The sequence below is a fragment of the Dasypus novemcinctus genome, chromosome X (assembly GCF_030445035.2).
Source record: "Dasypus novemcinctus isolate mDasNov1 chromosome X, mDasNov1.1.hap2, whole genome shotgun sequence".
Lineage (NCBI taxonomy): Eukaryota > Metazoa > Chordata > Mammalia > Cingulata > Dasypodidae > Dasypus > Dasypus novemcinctus.
Window position 1 is genome coordinate 161,673,532 of NC_080704.1, and position 19,005 is coordinate 161,692,536.

Here is a 19,005-nt window from a genome sequence, read left to right on the forward strand (position 1 = left end):
ACCCAATCAAAAATGAGGAGAGAAAGTAGGATATGGTGCCCTACTGTCAGTCACTTCAGGCCAGCCTTTTAATTAGAGAAAATAAAATAAAAACATGTGCCTCTGATAATAATTCTGAGTGTGCAAGGCAACTCTCAAAGCCCTCAAAGCTCTGGCAATCCCGCTAACTCCCTGGCGCTGTTTTCTGGGCTGCTGGGGTGGGGGTGGGGAGAACTGGAGCTGGGGGGAGAGTGAGGCTGTCTTCTCGGAGTTTCCTTCTACAGTATTTTTTTTTAACACAGGAAAATAAGAAACATATCTCTCCTTTTGGGACGATCTTAGGTCTTTTGCCTCATCTATCGTTTATGTAAATGAGAAGAGTCCAATTACACATATGGAAAAAGGGCTTAATGAATCGTGAAAAAGCCCGGTTTGCAGAGAAAGGGCACAATCCCCTCTTCTTCTCTTCTTTTAAATTTAACTTAGAAACACGTATTTCTTTTAAAAGGACGACGGAGCACGATGATTAGATCATGTTAGTTTATGTATTCATTTTCATACTTGGGAATTATTAAACATATTTTGCTAGATTTAGATGCTTTTATCTTTGTCAGCACGGCTTTCTGGAGACTTTGTAAATATTCTACAACAAAAACTGCGAAAGTCTAACTTTCGCCCCCCTAAATTTTAGAGATGATTAGATGTTAGTTTATCCCATTTTTGATAATATGCTTAGCTCAGTGGTGATTTTTCTTCTCTTTAGTACAGTTTGCTCTGGAATTGTTTGTGCTAAGAAAGGATTGCTCCCTTACAGAGGAGTTGTTGCTTGAACCCAAGGAAAAGATAGTAGTATCCCATATCATTTTAGCTTAATTTTGGTATTAGTATAATGTTTTAACCAGCTAGGAAGTTTAGGATGGTAGAAACTAGGTAAGCTGTTCTTTCTTTCCTAAAATTTCCCACTAGAGCAGGAAATCCTGTGTTTGGGCTTTCGTTTTCCCCTTTTCGTTTCCCTTACTGCTTCGTCTTGGAACTTTCGGTAGTTGAGAGTAGCTCCACAGAAAACTCCCCACCTCACTCTTTTTCTTTTAAATGACAGAACACCTTCAAGAATACTGGGGGGGTGGGGGGGGGGTGGGGGGGGGAGAGCCAATACCCATTATCTGCCCGTGCTTAGTGACTTCTAAGTATGCACAAGCCTCGACTAGGTGGGTGCTGTGCAGGGACAGCGGGAAAGCTCTCAGGTAAAATCCCGATCGGAAGCGCTTTCCAGATACTTGTCCAACTCCCTCCTGAGCACCCGAGAAGACTGAAGCCCAGGCCGGGGCGAGGGCTATGCCTGAAGTGATTTTTTAAAAAAATTGATTTACTTTTGCCCTTTTCCCTTTTACAAAGTACCACTTCAGTCCAGGGGAAACACTTTTCTCCGGTCCCTATACTAGGCGGGGCGCCCTATACTACGCGGGGCGCCGGGCCGAGGTCGGGATTGCCCTGCCTGTTCCCGACCGCCGCGGGCTTTCCACTCTACCCCCAGGCCTCCCGGGATCGGCGCCCTGGCTGTGAGCGACACCGTGTAAGTTGCCCCATAATCCTCTCTGGCAACATAGGATGTAAATTTTGATCAGCTCATTGGATGGGGCCGCCAAGTCCCCCCAAAATGTGTGAAAAGGGGGCCCAGCGCTCGGCGCCGGCCGCGTGGAGGCCGGCGCTCCCGCCCGCTCCCCCCCTCTCGAGCCCTCGGTGCGGCGGCCGCGGCGCGGGCAGGGGGCGAGGGCCGAAGCGCGGGACGCGGGCGGGCGAGGCGGCGGGGAGGCCGCGGCGCCCTGGGGGCGGGAGGGGGGGGGGCTGCGCCGGAGCGAGGCGCGGGGCCGGCGGGGGGCAGAAGGCGGCGGCGGCGGCCGCGGGGTTATCTCGGCGGCCGCGTTGCCGGGGGCCGGGCGGGGCGGGGCGTGCACACCGGCGCGCGCCCCAGCAGTTGGCCTCAGGGCCCGGGCGCACGCGGAGGCGGCGGCGGCGGGGGCCGCCGGCGGCCGCCGCGGGAGGAGGGGAGCGCCGCGCCGGAGGTGAGGCGGCGGTGCAAGAGCAGGAGGCGGCGGCGGGCGGCCGCGAGGAGGAGGATGGAGGATCCGCCGCAGGAGGGCGAGGCCGAGGTCGCGGAGCCCTGGCTGTCCAAGTGGGAGCGTCAGTGCCTGGCCGAGGCCGAGCACAGGGAGCAGCTGCACCCCGAGCTGCAGGAGGCGGCGGCTGCCGAGGCGGGGGGGCTCAAGAGCGAGCAGCAGAGGCTGTGGCACCTCTTCCAGACGTCGGCCACCGCCGTGGCCCAGCTCTACAAAGACTCCGAGTGCCCACAGCCGGGACTGTCCATGTGGGACCCCTTCCAGAACGCCGCCGTGGCCGTGACCAGCCTCTACAAAGAGAGCGGCGATGCCCACCAACGAAGTTTTGACCTGGGCGTTCAGGTTGGCTGCCAGCGTCGCATCAAGGACGTGCTGGAGTGGGTGAAAAAGGGCCGGAGCACCATTCGCCGCGAAGACCTGATCAGCTTCCTGTGTGGCAAAGTGCCCCCCGCGCCGCTGCCATCGCCGCCGCGTGCCCCCAGGGTGCCCCCGAAGTCGCCCGCCGCGGCCGCCAGCCAGGCCGGGGCCCCGGAAGCCAGCCCGTCGGTGGACGTCGACCTGCAGCCCTTCCACGAGGCCATCCGCCTTCACGGCCTCAGCAGCACCTTGGCGAGCATCAGCGGGCCGGCGGGCGGCGAGCAGCGGACAGGTGGCTTCCTCGACGCCGCCGCCGCCGCCCTCCACGCGGAAGAACCGGCCCCTCACCTGGACAGCGCGGGGATCCGCAAGCGCCCGTCGGCCCAGTGCGGGGATGGCCTCACTGATGCCCCGACCCACAAGCGCAACCGGACGGCCTAGGCTGGTTGCCAACGGTCGCCGACCAAATCGCCATATTGCTTTGAAAGCCACCTCGGCCGTCCATGAACTTGGCGTGTGGATGCATACTCAAGGCCCTTTCTCGTCCTTCTCCAAGTTAAGCAAAGGTTTCTATCAAGTTTGCCAGAAAGAAACTTTCCAAGTGTTTCAGAAGAGGCCTTGTGTGACGGACTTTCCAAGAAAGCAAATCCTAGCTGAGGACATTAATTCTCCCTTAGCCAGCAAGATCGTTTTGAGCAAAAGTATCCGGTCAGGATGCGAGCGAGCCTGGTTTATCTCGTCCACGGTTCTCTTCCTTAGCACAGTTTCTGATATTCAATAAATGTTTGTTGAATGAATACTTGTGACCCGATTTAAAATTCTTGAAGGGGAAGCAAGTGCAGGTGTCTGTTCTAGGATGCTTTTAGTCTTTCTTGCTGGTTTGGTTGTTTGCTTTAATGGATTTTGTCAGTTCAACTTACATTGTCAAAATGTAAGACTTGATGTCGTTTGTGAAACCGGAGTCTTCCATTTTTACTCTGCTGCACCATGCACCTTATTTATAGAAAGAAACTGCAAGTAATACATATTGGGCTGTGCATTTTTATTTGGAAAACGAAGTGATGATTTTGGTGATCATGTGATGATGTAAAAAGGTGCTATGATGCTTGGGCAGGTAATAATTGATATTGAGGCACTTCAGTGCTCCCTGTAGGAAAACAAAACCAACAATTGAGATCCTGATAATGTAACTTGGTATCCCTAGTAGCCGGGTAGAGCCCCTTTTCCTGAGGTGTGTAAAAAGCTCCTTTTTCTGAAGTTCCGTCTTCTTGGTGATCTTGGTTTTGGCGTGGAAGAACAAGTAATCAAAATGAACTTCTGGGTTTTCAGGATACAGTATGGTCCAACTAAAATAGCACAGGTTGTGAAAGAAAAGGCCAATGGTGGAATCCTAGCATCACAAGTTCACGGCATGATTTTGGGCAAGTCCCTTCCTGTCTGCTGACTTCAGTGTTTTCATCTGTAAAATGAAACTGAAAAATATGTCTCCTCTGGTCCTTGTGAGGATTAGATGAAATACATATTTCAAGTATCTAGCCCAGTACTTGACACCTAAAGGTACTCAATAAATGTTCTCCCTTCTCTCTAAGTAAAATCAAAACGTTAAAAACCATTATCATTTAGGAAAAACAGCCAATTAGATCAATTTCAGAAATCAGCAAGTAGAATCGCTGTTGGAGGTGGAAACTACTGTTGTAGAGTTGAAACTTGCCTAAATAACCAGATCTTCTATTAATTACTAGGGCGTTCAGCTCAGAAGTTCACCAGATTTCTTCTCTGGATGCTAGGGTAGCCTTAGGATCCCTGAAATTTCCTGGGGGCTGCACTTTGCAGACAGAAGTATTGAAAGACCTACCTCCTCTGACCTGAAATAATGTGCGTGTGGGTTGTTGGATTAGGATGGAAGAAATTTGTAACTGAAGGTTCTAGGTGCACCTGAAAGGGCAGAGTAGTCTCTGAATAGGGGTGGGGTGGAGTGGAGGTGAGGAAGGAGGTAGAGAGGTGGGGGTGGAGGAAGTGGGTGAATGAGATTTTGGAAAGGGTAGGGAAGGTTAGAACACCTGAATCTCCACAAGGTCTCCCCATACCAGAGCACAAAATATATATGAGTAAAACCTTGTCTTGCGGTCCACATCAGAGGATTGTTCTGTTTCTTTAGTGTGGTCTTTTTGGAGTAGATCTGCAGTCGACCAATGCATTAGAATAATACAACAACAAAATTAAGTGGATTCCCTCATAGATTAAATGTGCCATTGAAGTATTCTGCAAATATTTACTGAGATACTGGACAAGGCCTTGGGAAGATAAAAAAGCAGAAAACCAACTCCTTTTTCAAAGAATTAATCCTGATTTGGAAGAAAAATTATATAGCCAAGAAAGCATTTCTAATTTGAGGAGATGCACCCAAGGTTCTGGGTAGAAGGGTGCAGAGGGCAGAGTCCCTCCTCACCAAGAGGAGGAGGTGGCATTTGACCTGGGTCCAGAAAAAGGGGTGGGAAGGGATGGTGCAGGGGACTCCAGCAAGGGAATGTCAGCCAGCAAAGTTTTGGAAGCAGGACCCACAGTTAAGCGGGTTCAAAGTATCCCAGAAACTGAGTAGGGGAGGTAAGGGCCAATGCGTAGGGGGTCTCAAATGACTGACTCAGTACTTTAGATTCCATCCTGGGACGGGGGACACCACCCAGTCATTGCTTCAGGAAGATGGGTCTGGCAGGAGGGTGTAGCTGGCGGCAAGGGCACCCTGGAGTATTCCTGTAGGATGCTCTTTGCTGACAATGTTGCCATTTGGTTAAGTGGGCTCGGGGAGCTGTTTACCTGCAAAGGGCTTTTTTTACCCCCACTGTCCTACATCTCCCACGCAACCATACAAGGCTGAAGTCAAAGAAAGCCTGCAGTTCCAGCTGTAGTGTTTCTTGGGGAGCTAGTCTTGAAGAAATAAAGCAGTCCTGCTTTCTATGGTTTATCCTGCCTCTTGTGCTTGAGTGCCCTCCTCCAGCTGAATCATTGGCATCAGGGCTACAGGACTGACTGAGCTACCACAGCAACTAACTGGTAGGTAGGGAGAGTTGTCAGAAGGCATGCTGGTAGGAGGGCAGGGACCTCATCTGTCTTGCCTTGTTTACTTCAGTAATCCCCAGTGCCTAGCACAGTGCCTGACCCACATGGGCCCTCAAAAATTAGTACATAAGTGGATTAGTAGGTACCCCCCCCATGCAGACCCAGTGCTAGTCCCTTTCCCTGTCTCTGTTCAGTCACTGCCCAGGTAAAGGCACCTGAAGCCCATACCCTAATTTCTAGATGATTTCTCACCCTGTGTCTTTACCCTCATTCCTAACTCTTAGCGTCAGCCTTTTGCAAAGCATGGTTGGTCCCATGCTTGGCCTCCCAGCAAGATCTTCTGAGGAGCTGGTGAAGTTGGCTGATTTGGAAACTTCCAGCCCTGGTGAATTAAAATCTCTAGGGGGAGGGTCCTGGAAGCGACCTATTTTCACAAGCAGGCCTAGGTGATTCCAAGGCGGAGACAAGTGCCAAAACTATCGCTCCCTTTCCTCCTCTGGGGGACAACTGTGAGAATTGGGATTGATCCAAGGATATCATTTTCCATTGATTTTTCATTGATTGACTTTTCATTGTTGGTGGATTTTCTGTGCAGGCTCAAAGTGAATCTCTGCATTTATAGACACAGTATTCTTTTTTTTTTTAAGATTTATTTTGTTTATTTCTCTCCCCTTTCCCCCTCCCGATTGTCTACTCTCTTTGTCCATTCACTGTGTGTTCTTCTGTGTCCACTTGCATTTTGTCAGGTGGCACTGGGAATTTGTGTCTCTTTTTGTTATCATCTTGCTGTGTCAGCTCTCCGTGTGTGCTGTGCCACTCCTGGGCGGGCTGCGTTTTTCACACAGGGCGGCTCTCCTTGCAGGGCATACTCTTTGCACGTAGGGCACCCCTATGCAGGGGGCACCCCTGCGTGGCACAGTACTCCTTGTGTGTGGCAGCACTGTGCATGGGCCAGCGCACCACATGGGTCAAGGAGGCCCTGGATTTGAACCCTGGACCTCTTATATGTTAGGCAGTTGCTTTATCAGTTGAGCCACGTCTGCTTCCCCAGTATCCTTTCTTTATTTCCACGTTGCATCTTTCATAACTTTTCCTTCTAAGGAGCACAGATGAAAAGACTGAGGCATTCATAAGTGAAATTTCCTCATTTGTTCCCCCTGTCATAGGTACCTGGGAGAAGGCTCTGACTTCTAAATCTCTAGTACTTTATCCGCTAGACTCTGGCTTCCTAATCAAAGTTATGGACTGGTGGTCAGGAAGTGTGGCAATTAGATCCCTTCATCTTTTATGAAATGAAATGGAGTGTACAGGTCAGAGGAGCATGGGTTGCTCTTCACCTTGGGCCTTTGTGGAGGAGTTTCCAGACCTCTGCATTTGATTCTTTTAGTAGTATAGCCCTGCTGGGAGGGAGCCTTCCCCCAGTGCAGAGCTGAAAAGGACCTTAAAGATCATCCAGAGCAAAGGTAACTATCTTACAGTTGGGGCAACTGACCTCACCAGGGAGGACCGCGGGGCCTTTTTGGGAAAACTACAACCCATACCGGTTTCCAGTTGATTGCTTGCTTACTGTACCTCCCTTAGTTACTGTGTGTGTGACCTTTTTTTTACCCCCCCCCCGCAGCTTTTTGCTTGCTGTATGCTCTCTGCGTCCATTTGCTGTGTGTTCTTCTGTGTCTGTATTTATTTTTATTTATCACCCCCCTTGCGGCTTGCTTGCTGTCTGCTCTCTGTGTACATTTGCTGTACATTCTTCTGTGTTTTTGCTTGTCTTCCTGTTTTATCTTGTTGCAGCGCTTGCGGCTGGCAGCACTCTGTGGCACCTGAGGGCCAGGCGGCACAGTACAGCACTCGCCCTGGCAGCTCTCCACAGCGTGCGGGAGAGCCTGCCTCCACAAGGAGACCCTGGAACATGAACCCAGGTCCTCCCATATGGTGGGTGGGAGCCCAACTGATTGAGCCACAGCCACTTCTCGTGTGTGTGACCTTTTAATTCATATGTTGGTGGACAAGTGGGGCTGGGACACTTGAATTGTGAAGCCACTCTGGCCTGGCAGGCATACTCTTTTTAAATAATTAATTAATTAATTTTGCCATGGTGTGTTTATTTGGGGGAAGCTGTTGGAGTTGTGCATTCAAGGAGCGCAAGTCACCCCTTGCCACCACCCTTGCCTTCTAGTCTCTGACCGAACTGACCTCTTGATGTTTCCTGAACTTTCTATCAGCTCTTGACTCTGGACATTTCCCCCTCCTGCTCCCTGGGTCTGGAATGCCCTGCCCTGACGCCCTCTTGGCCTTGAAACTCCTCAGCCTCCAAAGCTCACCTTAGGTTTTGTCTTTTTAAAGATAATTTCCTTGGCCCTCCAAGATGGAATTAAAAGCCCCCACACCCCCAAAACACCCACTTGGGGCTTACCTCTGCCACACTCATCATTGTCATTGTCAATTTGCTTCATGGGTTGTTCCACCAGACCAGAAACCAGTAGTTCTCATCCCAAGGTGCTTGCTTCCCTAGGGAGGTGTGGAAGAATCACCAGGATGGCATGTGTAGAAATGAGAAAGTATATTCAGCACGATGCTATAGTTTCAGGTTTTTGATGGGAAAAAAAAGCTTTTGTCACGAAATTATATGATGGGAAAGAATAGCTCAAACCAAAACTCTGGTGGAGTAGTTTTATTCCAAGGGGGTGCTCAACGTGCTTTCCCAAAGAAGCGGAACATATCATAAGTTACAAACATTTTTTTCTTATTTGTGGATGGGAATTGCAGTGTCGCAGGCATCAGTGGCAAGCACATGTTGATCTAGGTTTAAGCCTCGACTCTCCCAGTTACTGACCTTGGGCCAATTTCTTTTCTGAGTCTCTTTTGTTTGGTCTGTGGAATAAAGGAGCTAGTTGTGTTGGTTGATTTTTCAGGTCCCTGTAACCCTCTGGCACTTTGTGGTCTGTGATGTAATTCGGTTAGCAGTGGTACTGATGACCTCTCTGTGATATTCTCATTTTGATAATCCAGTGTCCAACTGGCTAGGCTTGTGAGCCTCTTGGCACAAGGACTGCTCCATTGAAACAATTCCAAGCCAGGAGACTCACAAGGTGGTGAAGGCATGGCCACTTGTAGGATGGGAAGAACAGTCTTTCCTTCTCTCTCTTTTGGTTGCATCTTCTTTAGCAGGTCAAGAATTAAAAAACAAGCAATTCTGAATGCTTTTGGGGTATATTACAACCAAATGCCCCCTTATTTATTTAGACATTTTTCTTTGTCAAAGGAGTTGAGCAGGAAGTTGTTACACGGAGAGATGAGTTCACAGGCTCAATTGGACTCAAAGAGGACATGGAAGGTCACCGAGTCCACATGCCCCAACTCTGGTCAGAACTGGCATGGAAATCATCCTGGATCCATGAGCTGCTTGCTCTTTTCTTAAAGCTCTTTTCCGAGAGTCCAAAGCCTTCCTTAGGAGCCATCAGGCAGTTCTTTCTGAAGCAACCTCAGATTTCTTAGAAGGCAGCAGATGCGCTCCTCTCCTTCTGCTGTGAACCTAAATGCAGAGGAGCCAGCTGTCTGTCACAAGCAGTTATCTTGCATTTTTCAAAGCTCTCACCTCCAAACCTTGGCTTTAGAGGTTAAAAAAAATCGTATTCCTTTAACAACTCCCTTCCCTGTCTCTTTCATGTTTAGCTTTTTGGTTGGATATAATACTTTTTGTTTCTCGGCTTCCTAATATACTGCCAAAAATCCACATATGGTATGTATTATATACTATGTCTTACATTTACCTTCCTACCCCTAATAGAGACCCGGGCTACAAGTTTCTCATTCTTTACTTCTTGAAATCCCAGGCTTCCTTGACACGGGTACCCAATTTTGTGTTTAAGTGTGAATATCTTACATTGGAAGCTTATGGGAAAGTTGGGGGAAATGTTAGATCATTAAGAAAATCATGTGCCAAACCACGTGGGAGACTCTTAAATACAACTTTGGTGGTCATGACCCCAGCCAGAGGGGGAAGCCTGTGATGTCACCTCTTCCCCGAGTCCCAGTTTCACGGATAGTATCTCTGAATGGAATTGTCTGAGGGAGATTGTTCCTTGTGAAAAGTTCACATGATGGAGTTTGAAGAGCTTGTTTCACTCGCAGCCCAGCGGGACAGAGTGGTTTGGAATGCAGCATTCAGTTTGTTCTGTTTGGCTGAAAGCTGTCACAGGGAACAAGTACTTAGCAAACAGCATGAACAAGGATTTCAACTAGAAAACGAGAAGGGCCTTGACAACATCGTAATAATGGCTTGTCTCCTTAAAAACTGCTCAATGGTACACAAGGAGGTGATAAAGAAGAATAGGAAAATATATAAATAGATTTGGGTCTCATTCAGAGCTGCCCAGTGTAAGAGCGTCCTAATGTGGGCAGAGTTTGAACAGAGGTCGTCGGGTTGCTGTGATCATCTTCACTTCGCTGTAGCTGATTGGATTTTTGCTGCCCTGAAGGCCATGGGCACAGATTAAGTCCATGCCTGCAGGATGTCCATGCAACCTGTTGAAAATAAGATCGATCAGTCAACTGCTTGGTCTGTTTTCACAATGCCAATTGCCTGGGTTGAGTATTTTTCTTTTTTTATTCCATGGAATTGACTGAATAGGCCTACGGAAAGTGCTCTTGGCTTTTTATGTTTTAAGTGGAGCTGTGTGCAGTTGAACAGGGCTAGTCTTTCAGTATTTACATTTCCTTAGCTTAAAAAAATCAGTTCTTCCTATTTCTTGAAGTTACTTTTTAATCCTCCAGTTTCGGTTGATAGTTGTATGTGGAACAATCAAATTTAAATTTCGAAGGCGTATGCAATACTCTGAGGTTCTGTTATGGGGCTAGCACCAGGGCCGTGCCACAGGGGCACTCCTGCTTTAGGGGAGGCATGGATGTAAAGAAGTAGTTTTTACAATGAAGATCTAGTTTATACCTATTTCTGCCCTATATTAGCTAGTGCCCTAGCAAGGATCCAGCAATTTCTAGATACTGGGTCAAAACAACATAGTACTCACCCATAATACATGGTACAGATAGGCTTAGTGGAGAGAGTTTTAGCATTGTGTATAGACGTACACTGGTTAGATTGACTTCAGTTTAAGAAGAGATCAAATTCAATTAGAGGAACCTTTTCCAAGTTCAATTCAACAAACAATGTTAGGCTACAAGGCACTGTGCTGCCTCATGTAGATCATTTGGATTTTACCTTTTTGGTTTGTTGTGGCATCATGTCAGCTCAAGTTACATTGGTAAATATTGAGGTTTCAGAAATTTCAAGAATGCTTCTCTTATTTACCCATAACTCTTCTTGAAAATTTTATAATTTTCTTCTCTGCTTGGGAGGTTCTTATCCAGCACTCTTATTTTTAGCTGGAGTACATGCTCCAATATTTGGGAGATGAAGATGCAATCTTGTACCAGTGCTTTGTGCCATGGCCCTTTGGTTGGTTGGGTCCTGCTGGCCTCAAGAAGAGATGGTGAATGCAGTAATCATTAGTATTTAGGTTTTTTTTAAAGTTAAAATCTTTGCGGGAGTTTTCCAATTTCAGCTCCTTTGTTGAGCATTCTTACTTTCTTGATCCCTTTGAGCAGTGCTGCCCCCCAAAAATATAATGCAAGCCACATATGTAATTCTGAATTTCCCAGTAGCCATATTACAAAAAGACAAAGGGGAGTGGATGTGGCTCAAGCAATTGGGCACCTGCCTCCCACATGGGAGGTCCTGGGTTTGGTTTTTATTGTCTCCTAAAGAAGATGAGCAGATGCAACAAGCTGATGCAACAAGCTGATGCAATGAGCTGATGGAACGAGCAGGGAGCAGATGTGGCTCAAGCGGCTGGGCACCCGTCTCCCACAAGGGAAGTGCTGGGTTTGGTTCCCGGTGCCTCCTAAAGAAGACAAGCAGACAATGAGCAGACAGAATAAACAGAGACAATGAGCAGACACAAGCAGAGACAACAAGCAAACAGACAAGGAAGCCATCTTGGGGCGGGCGGTGGGGGGGAAGACAGATGGAATTCATTTTAATAATGTATTTTAGTTAACCCAATGTATCTAAAATAGTATCACTTCAACATGCAATCAATATAAAATTACTAAAGAGACATTTATATTCTTTTTTCCCTCTTGTACTAAGTCTCTGAAATCTGGTGTGCACTTTAAGTTTACAGTACATCTCAGTTCAGATGCAGCAGATTTCAGGTGTTAAATAGGTGCATGTGGTTAGTGGCTCCTGTATTGGATGGCAAAGTCTTAGGTGGACGTAGCCTCCAATTGTGCTAACTCAAGTATGCTGACCTCCCTTGAGGGATCTAATAACACAGTTCTACTCAGCTCTGTCTGGATCAGGAATCCTTATTGTCAAATCTGAGATCACTGGGCACTTTGCTTCAAGAACAGTAATTATGATGCTTAGAGCCTAAGTCCTCCTTCCCCCCTCCCTTTTTTTCCCCTGAAAAATAGACCTATAGCTAGCTGTTACCCTATGGACTTATTCCCTAAATTTCAGAATTCAATAAGGAAGGGAGCTCCTGATAGCTTGAAGAAAATAATTTTAGAACACAGAATAAGTAAATACTTCCCTTAACAGTAGATGTTCAGAACACATTCCCTTTAACCGCTTGTAGTATTTATTGAGCAACTACTATGTATAAGGGATTGTGCTAGAGGCTGTGAAGGATATAATCGTGACCAAGACATGTTTCCTATCCTCAAGGAGCTCGTACTCCTGTAAGTCAGGCAGCATGCTCACACAAACACACAGCACAACAGTAAATAAGCTCAATGTGAATGAGTGCACACCGTGAATATTTGGAGCAGAGATGAGAAGAGATTAATTCCAATGGAAGGGATCTAGGAGCTGCTCATGGAAGAGGTAACTGAACCAGGTTTTAAAGGAGCAGTATTTTTCAAATCAATTAATTAAAAAAGTTACCCCCAACTTATTGTTCAGGATCACGTTTGAAATAGATCTGTAAAGAATTTGAGTTTGCTGATTGGCTGGGGATTATCTGCACACGTTTTCTGCACTGAGTTTGCCCAGAGCTAGTGAAACTATTTTCCGTTCCCTCAACCTGTGCCTTGGTGCCATGATCAGAAACTCCAGTGTGTTACCTGCTGGCATTCTTTTCCTTTTCAAGCCAGGGCTCCAACCAGAAGCTACTGGATTAAAATTGTGTTCTTTGATGTGGGTCTTTTCTCTTAGGGACCTGCTGATTTATCATTTCCATGGTCGGGTTTGTAGAAGAGCGTGGAGGACATGGAACTCATTGGAGTTTTGTTTTTGTTTTAAAGATTTATTTATTTCTCCCCACCCCTCCCTCGTTGTTTTGTGCTTGCTGTCCGCTCTCTGTGGGTTCTTCTGTGTCTGCTTGTTTTCTCTTTAGGCAGCACCAGGAACCAATCCTGGGACCTTCCGGAGTGGGAGAGAGGTGCTCAATCTCTTGCACCACCTCAGCTCCCTGGTCTGCTGCATCTCTCATTGTTTCTCCTCTGTGTCTCTTTTTGTTGCATCACCTTGCTGCACCAGCTCTCTGCGGAGACCAGCATTCCTGTGTGGGCTAGTACTCCTGCAGGGTCCAGAATTCCATGTGGGCCAGCACTCTGCATGGGCCAGGTCTCTGCTCAGGCCAGCTCGTCAGACGGTCCAGCTTCCCTTTCATCAGGAGGCCCTGGGAATCAAACCCTGGACCTCCTGTGTGGTAGATGGGAGCCCAATCGCTTGAGCTACATCTGTTTCCCCTTGTTGGGTTTTATTATTATGAATTATCAACCTCATTTGTCTAGCATATTGCAGTTCACATGGATGACACTCTTATTTCCCACAATTTCTTTATCTGACAATATTACAGGTAAAGAAACCAAGGCCTGGAATTATGTACTGACTTGCCCACAGTCCTTTGGCTAGTGTCAGAAAGCACGAGATTCAATCCAGGTTTTCTGATGTCCCAGCCATTGTCCTTACTCCTGCCCTGCTTTTCTTTTCTTTTTTTATTTAAAGATTTATTTATTTCTCTCTCCAACGCCCCTCCCCCAGTTGTCTGTTCTCTGTGTCCATTTGCTGCGTGTTCTTTTTTTCTTTGTTTGCTTCTGTTGTTGTCAGTGGCACGGGAATCTGTGTTTCTTTTTGTTTCGTCATCTTGCTGCGTTAGCTCTCCATGTGTGCGGCACCATTCCTGGGCAGGCTGCACTTTCTTTCGCGCTGGATGGCTCTCCTTATGGGGTGCACTCCTTGCGCATGGTGCTCCCCTACGCGGGGGACACCCCTGCGTGGCAGGGCACTCCTTGCGCGCATCAGCACTGCGCATGGGCCAGCTGCACAGGGGTCAAGGGGGCCCGGGGTTTGAACCGTGGACCTCCCATGTGGTAGACGGATGCCTTATCTGCTGCTGTCCTGCTTTTCTGTTTCCCCTAAGTACTCTCTCTCAAGTGCTGGAAGATAAGGATATGCAGGCTAGCTCTCTGTTAAGAAATTTAATAAAAAAAAAAATACATCAACTAACAGTAGATAAAGTAGGAAGGAATTATTTGCCCATTGGTTCAAAAAGTGAGCTCCCTTGGAGAGCATGCAATTTCATTTCCAAAAAATAATCTTCTACCCCACAGCTAAGGAGGACATTTGTTAGGTAAAGTAAGGTATACATAGTTCCACAGGGCAGGTCATTACTTGAAGTTGGCAAGAGTAATTTCTTCATATTAGTCAGTTTTCTATTTTTAGAAATGTGTTCTAACCTGAAACTTCTGAAATCTGTGCATAAGTTCCAATTGAGTAGTTTTTTTTCTTTTCTTTTCTTTTTTTAACCTGGTAAAACAGTCTCTTTCATACTCAGTGAGTTTCACAGAATTGAATGCATTTGATTTTCTAAACCATAAAAGTAAAAATTGCCCTTAGGAAATTTTGCCTCTAGCTGCTTGTTTTGTTGAAACTCCTTTTAGTTCTCTTTTCAGTGGCATTAGGAAAAATCATCAGCCTTAACAGTGGCGTGGAAGAATCAGATCTGACACATGATGCAACCAATTAACAAAAAAACCCTAGAAACAGCAAAAGCTACTGGCACGGGTCACAACCTTATATATTCCGTATCTTATTACCATTTGATATACACTGAAATGAGGCAAATAAGCAATTTTAATGGGAGAAAAATGAAACTTCGGCTGTGTTAACTATTGACCTATAACATAGCAAGAAATGTTATTCATCCTCTTCCAAACTGCAATGTTAATGTATGGTTTTCATTGGCCAAACAAATATCAGCAGATAAGTAAGAAAATTAGGGAAGAAATATACTGTAAAAATGCTATATGTTTGGATTTCTCCAAAATGCAGAATGGCTATCTATAAGAGTCCTAACTATTTTAATACCATCGAACATTATCAAATGATAAAAGTCAGAGTGCTGAGTAAATATTTCTAGGAAGTTTCTGTTCTGACACATAGAGAGTTTCAGTATCATTTTAACCTTCCCTTGCATTTAGCCTTCCCTAACAACTTGAATCTTCTATACTTAGAATTCCAGAATAACATTTGTAACTAAAATTGTCACATTTTTCTGCTCACAAGAAAAGTGTTTAACACAGAAGGTCTGTGAATTTAACTTAGAATAAGTCATGAGACGGTACTTCGGGACAACACGATTCACTTCCACCTCAAGCCATGTATTTATTGGTGAAGCAATTTTATGTAAACGGGAACATCTGCAAAATTGTGCATGAGTTGTAAACCTGGAGTTTAGACCTTTTTCTGGCCTTCACTAGCTCGGTGCTTTGCTTTCTCTGGTCTTAGAGTTTCCTCATATCTAAAACAAGGATAGGGTTGGACTTAGCGATGTGTTCCTTTTTCTCTCTAAATTCGACCTTCTTTTTGCTTTCACACTGTTACTTATTTGTTGGCCATGTGACCAGCAATCCTTGAGGGTTCACAGTTGGGGTAAAAATGCTACTTTGGGGAAACTTAGTTGCTATTGAGAAAATAGAACTGTGAAAGGGCAAAATTTCCTATGTAATTTTACTACCACCCCCCACCCTTCCAGATGCCTCTGGACTATATGGCACTTGCATATATTAGGGATGCAAATCTGGGAGCAGAACAAGACCAAGATGTTATGACCAAGATACTTGATTTGCATTGGAATGCCCCAGGCAAACAGCACATCAGAACTCATGAAGTGACATTTGGCTTGAACTCTTGGAAGGCATGCCAGTCTGCAAAGACTCCAAATGGCAAATGTTGGAATGAGAGTAGTCCATTGTTCTTCTCTAAGTGCAATTTGATACTGAAGCTGAAGAGATTAGAAAAAAATATGAATTTGATCATTTAACGCCAGTCGCTTCCCCTTTATGGGCCCCAGTGACCTCATCTATCAAATGAGGGCATAGTATGTGAAGAGAGACCTTCCAACCCTAACATTCTGTGTTTCTGTTTTGGAAGACATTTTTTTTTATTTAAAGGAGGGGGTTTAGTATTTGCATGCTGGAGGGAAAGGAGAGAGCAAATTCTGAATTGAGGGGGAGAGGAGATGAGTCTTGTCCAGTGCTTAATCTGCTGCCTGTCTTGTCTCTCTGGGTTAGAGGGCTAATAAAGTTTATGGATGCTTGTATGTCACCATGTGTCACTGAGATTGTAAACCAGTAAACCAATGTAGGAAGGTATAGTACTGGCTTTTGGACTCTCATCTCCCTCACCATCTTTCCTTTCTGACCTCTGGTCATCTCAATGCCATCTTGCAAAGCTGGGTCAAGGATCAAATGGGGAAGCGGACTTGGCCCAGTGGTTAGGGCGTCCGTCTGCCATGTGGGAGGTCCGCGGTTCAAACCCTGGGCCTCCTTGACCCGTGTGGAGCTGACCCATGCGCACTGCTGATGCGTGCAAGGAGTGCTGTGCCATGCAGGGGTGTCCCCCACGTAGGGGAGCCCCACGCATGAGGAGTGTGCCCCGTAAGGAGAGCCGCCCAGCATTAAAGAAAGTGCAGCCTGCCCAGGAATGGTGCCGCACACACGGAGACCTGACACAAGGTGATGCAACAGAAAGAAACACAGATTCCTGAGGCTGCTGATAAGGATAAGAAGCGGTCACAGAAGAACACACAGTGAATGGAACACAGAGAGCAGGCAACTGGGGGCGGGGGGAAGGGGAGAGAAATAAATAAATCTTTCAAAAAAAAAAGAATCAAATGCATCCTGTGCTTTGGAGGGCAAAGTGCCTGTGACATGAGGACAAAGTGTGTGTCGCTTAGCCTGTTACAGGTTTTACTTATTTAATTTAGCAAATACTCATACAGCACTCACTTTTGCCAGGCACTCTTCTAAGAATTTTACAAGTATTTAATTTTCACGACCTGGATTATACATTGGGACGGGTATTGTCTTCTATTGAATGGATAAGGGAACTGAGGCACAAGACGTTAACTACATTGCCTGAAGTTAAACAGCAAGTAACAGCAGAGAGGCAAACCCAGGCAGCCCATGGGGTACTGAGTCACCTATGGGAATTCTCCAGGTGCCCAGCTCCAAAAGTACAGCGCTTTTGGGAGTAATTGGCAGGCCTCATGGCCACCCCAGTCCCACCCGCCTGCCTTACACTTAGACCCCCAGGGCAGGGTTAGAATGTTACATTTCCCCAACTCTGGGTTCACCATAGTCAAACTCATTTCACCCTTCACATGCTGGGATTGTATGCCCTCCGCTCTCTGCCCTTTGGGTTTTCCCCAATTCTCAGACTGTCTCCATAGATTAGTAAACATGGCCTTAAGCCTGTCGGTTCACTCATCCAGCCAATAGATTGAATAAGGAAAGACAGTCGTGCCAATAATAGCGGTGTTTATTGAGCACTTACTAAGTGCCATACACTGAGAAAAATGCTTTGAAACATGCATTCTCCCCCTGACCCTGTAAAATGGTCCCACTAGCATTCCTCGTTTTGCAGTTGAAGAAAGGAAGGCTTGCACAGGTCACACTGGAAGTAGGTGTGGTTTTGACTTAGGCTGGATCTGATCCTTAGCTCTGGGGTTTAACTACTGCTTTAAACTGCCTCCAGCACTTTTTCTAGGTCAAGCCCCCCTACCCCCAATTTTCTCATGACAACAAAAACTGTTTTGGGATTGCAAGGAAGCATTTGCCTTGCCCATACGTGGGCTCCTATTCTAATGCATCTTCATGTAAATGCCGGGTTGACTTAGAGAAGTTATGGAAAGAGACTGTGGGAGGATTTGGGCACGTCAGACATCATACTCCTGTAGAATTTATGAATGAGGAGCTTGGGTCTTTTATTGGAATGGACCTGGATAGAGAGACACTAAGAAGCATGCGAATAAAATATAATAATAATTATTAGAGCAGATGGCGGCACTTCTAGGGCCTGTGATTATACAATATTCCCAGATGTGCTTTTCTTCCTGTTTAGTGACTAAATGATTGCTGCTCTCGAATAAATGCAGCTTGGCTTGAAAGCAACTGAGATGGTTTAGAGCTATGGATGATGCTAAAATATCTATCCAAAGAAGTCTAAATTAACCAAACTAGACCTTAAAACTCATTTGACTTTATTAATCTTTGTAACTCAAGTGACACCCTCAATCAGTAAGGATCCTATTTGCCTCCGGGTCTGACTCTAATTGCCAGTTAATAAAAATGCAGGAGTATCCTTAATCAGCCAATTAACTGACCTAACAATTATAATAGGGAAGGCAGGTGGGAGGGGTCGAGACTGAGAACAGCAAATCCATCAAGGTGGAGTAGAATTCTTAGGGGTTAATGGTGGACAACCTTTAAAAGAATTTTGTTCTGTCTTCACTGGCTTCCTGTTTTTCTTTCCATTCTTCCTTCCCGACATTTGTAATTGTTGGAGCCCCTAATTGGCTGATTAGCTAATTATGAGAGAGGGAGATAGGGAGAGAATGTGTTGAGTGTGCATTAAAAACCAAACCAAACCAAACCAAACCAAACCACAGTTCTTTACTGTCTGAAACAATATGTGAAAATAGTTCTTGGTTGTTAAGTAAGGCTTTATTATTTTGAAAATTAGAGTGTTTTTGTTGTTGTTGTAACAGTTACTTCCTGATTTACAGATTCCACAATCTTAACATGTAATTTGAGATTGGAATACAACATGAAAAGTCTGACATTAAGGGGGCCAGTTATTGGTTTCTTGATCATGTCTTCATAAAAACTGAAATAACAGCAAAACAGAAGAGTGTATCATTGGGTCAGAGTTATATTTTTTTTTGTATGCTGAAAATTGTACTAAATTAAAATAATGAAAAAAACTGTGCATGTAGGCAAAATTCCCTTTTCAATGATCATTTACCATTTTGTAAATATTCTCAGAAGTTGATAATAAGAAAAACAATTAGGATAAAAAAACTGTTCACTCCAAAAAATTCTCACTTGCTGGGGGTTTCCTTTGCAGATGAAGCACATTGTTTTTGTTTTTTTAGTATACTTTTTTAAAAAAAGATACTTAGATTACATAAAAAATATGGGGATTACC

General features: G+C 45.8%; 1 protein-coding gene across 1 annotated transcript; it reads left to right on the forward strand.

Annotated features, from left to right (window-relative positions):
• Positions 1 to 2,096: 2,096 nt before the first annotated feature.
• On the forward strand, positions 2,097 to 3,207 carry HAPSTR2 (HUWE1 associated protein modifying stress responses 2). Its single transcript, XM_058291574.1, has one exon. It carries the CDS (start codon positions 2,097 to 2,099, stop codon positions 2,892 to 2,894), a length of 798 nt encoding a protein of 265 aa, XP_058147557.1. The 3' UTR covers positions 2,895 to 3,207.
• The last annotated feature ends 15,798 nt before the right edge of the window (positions 3,208 to 19,005 follow it).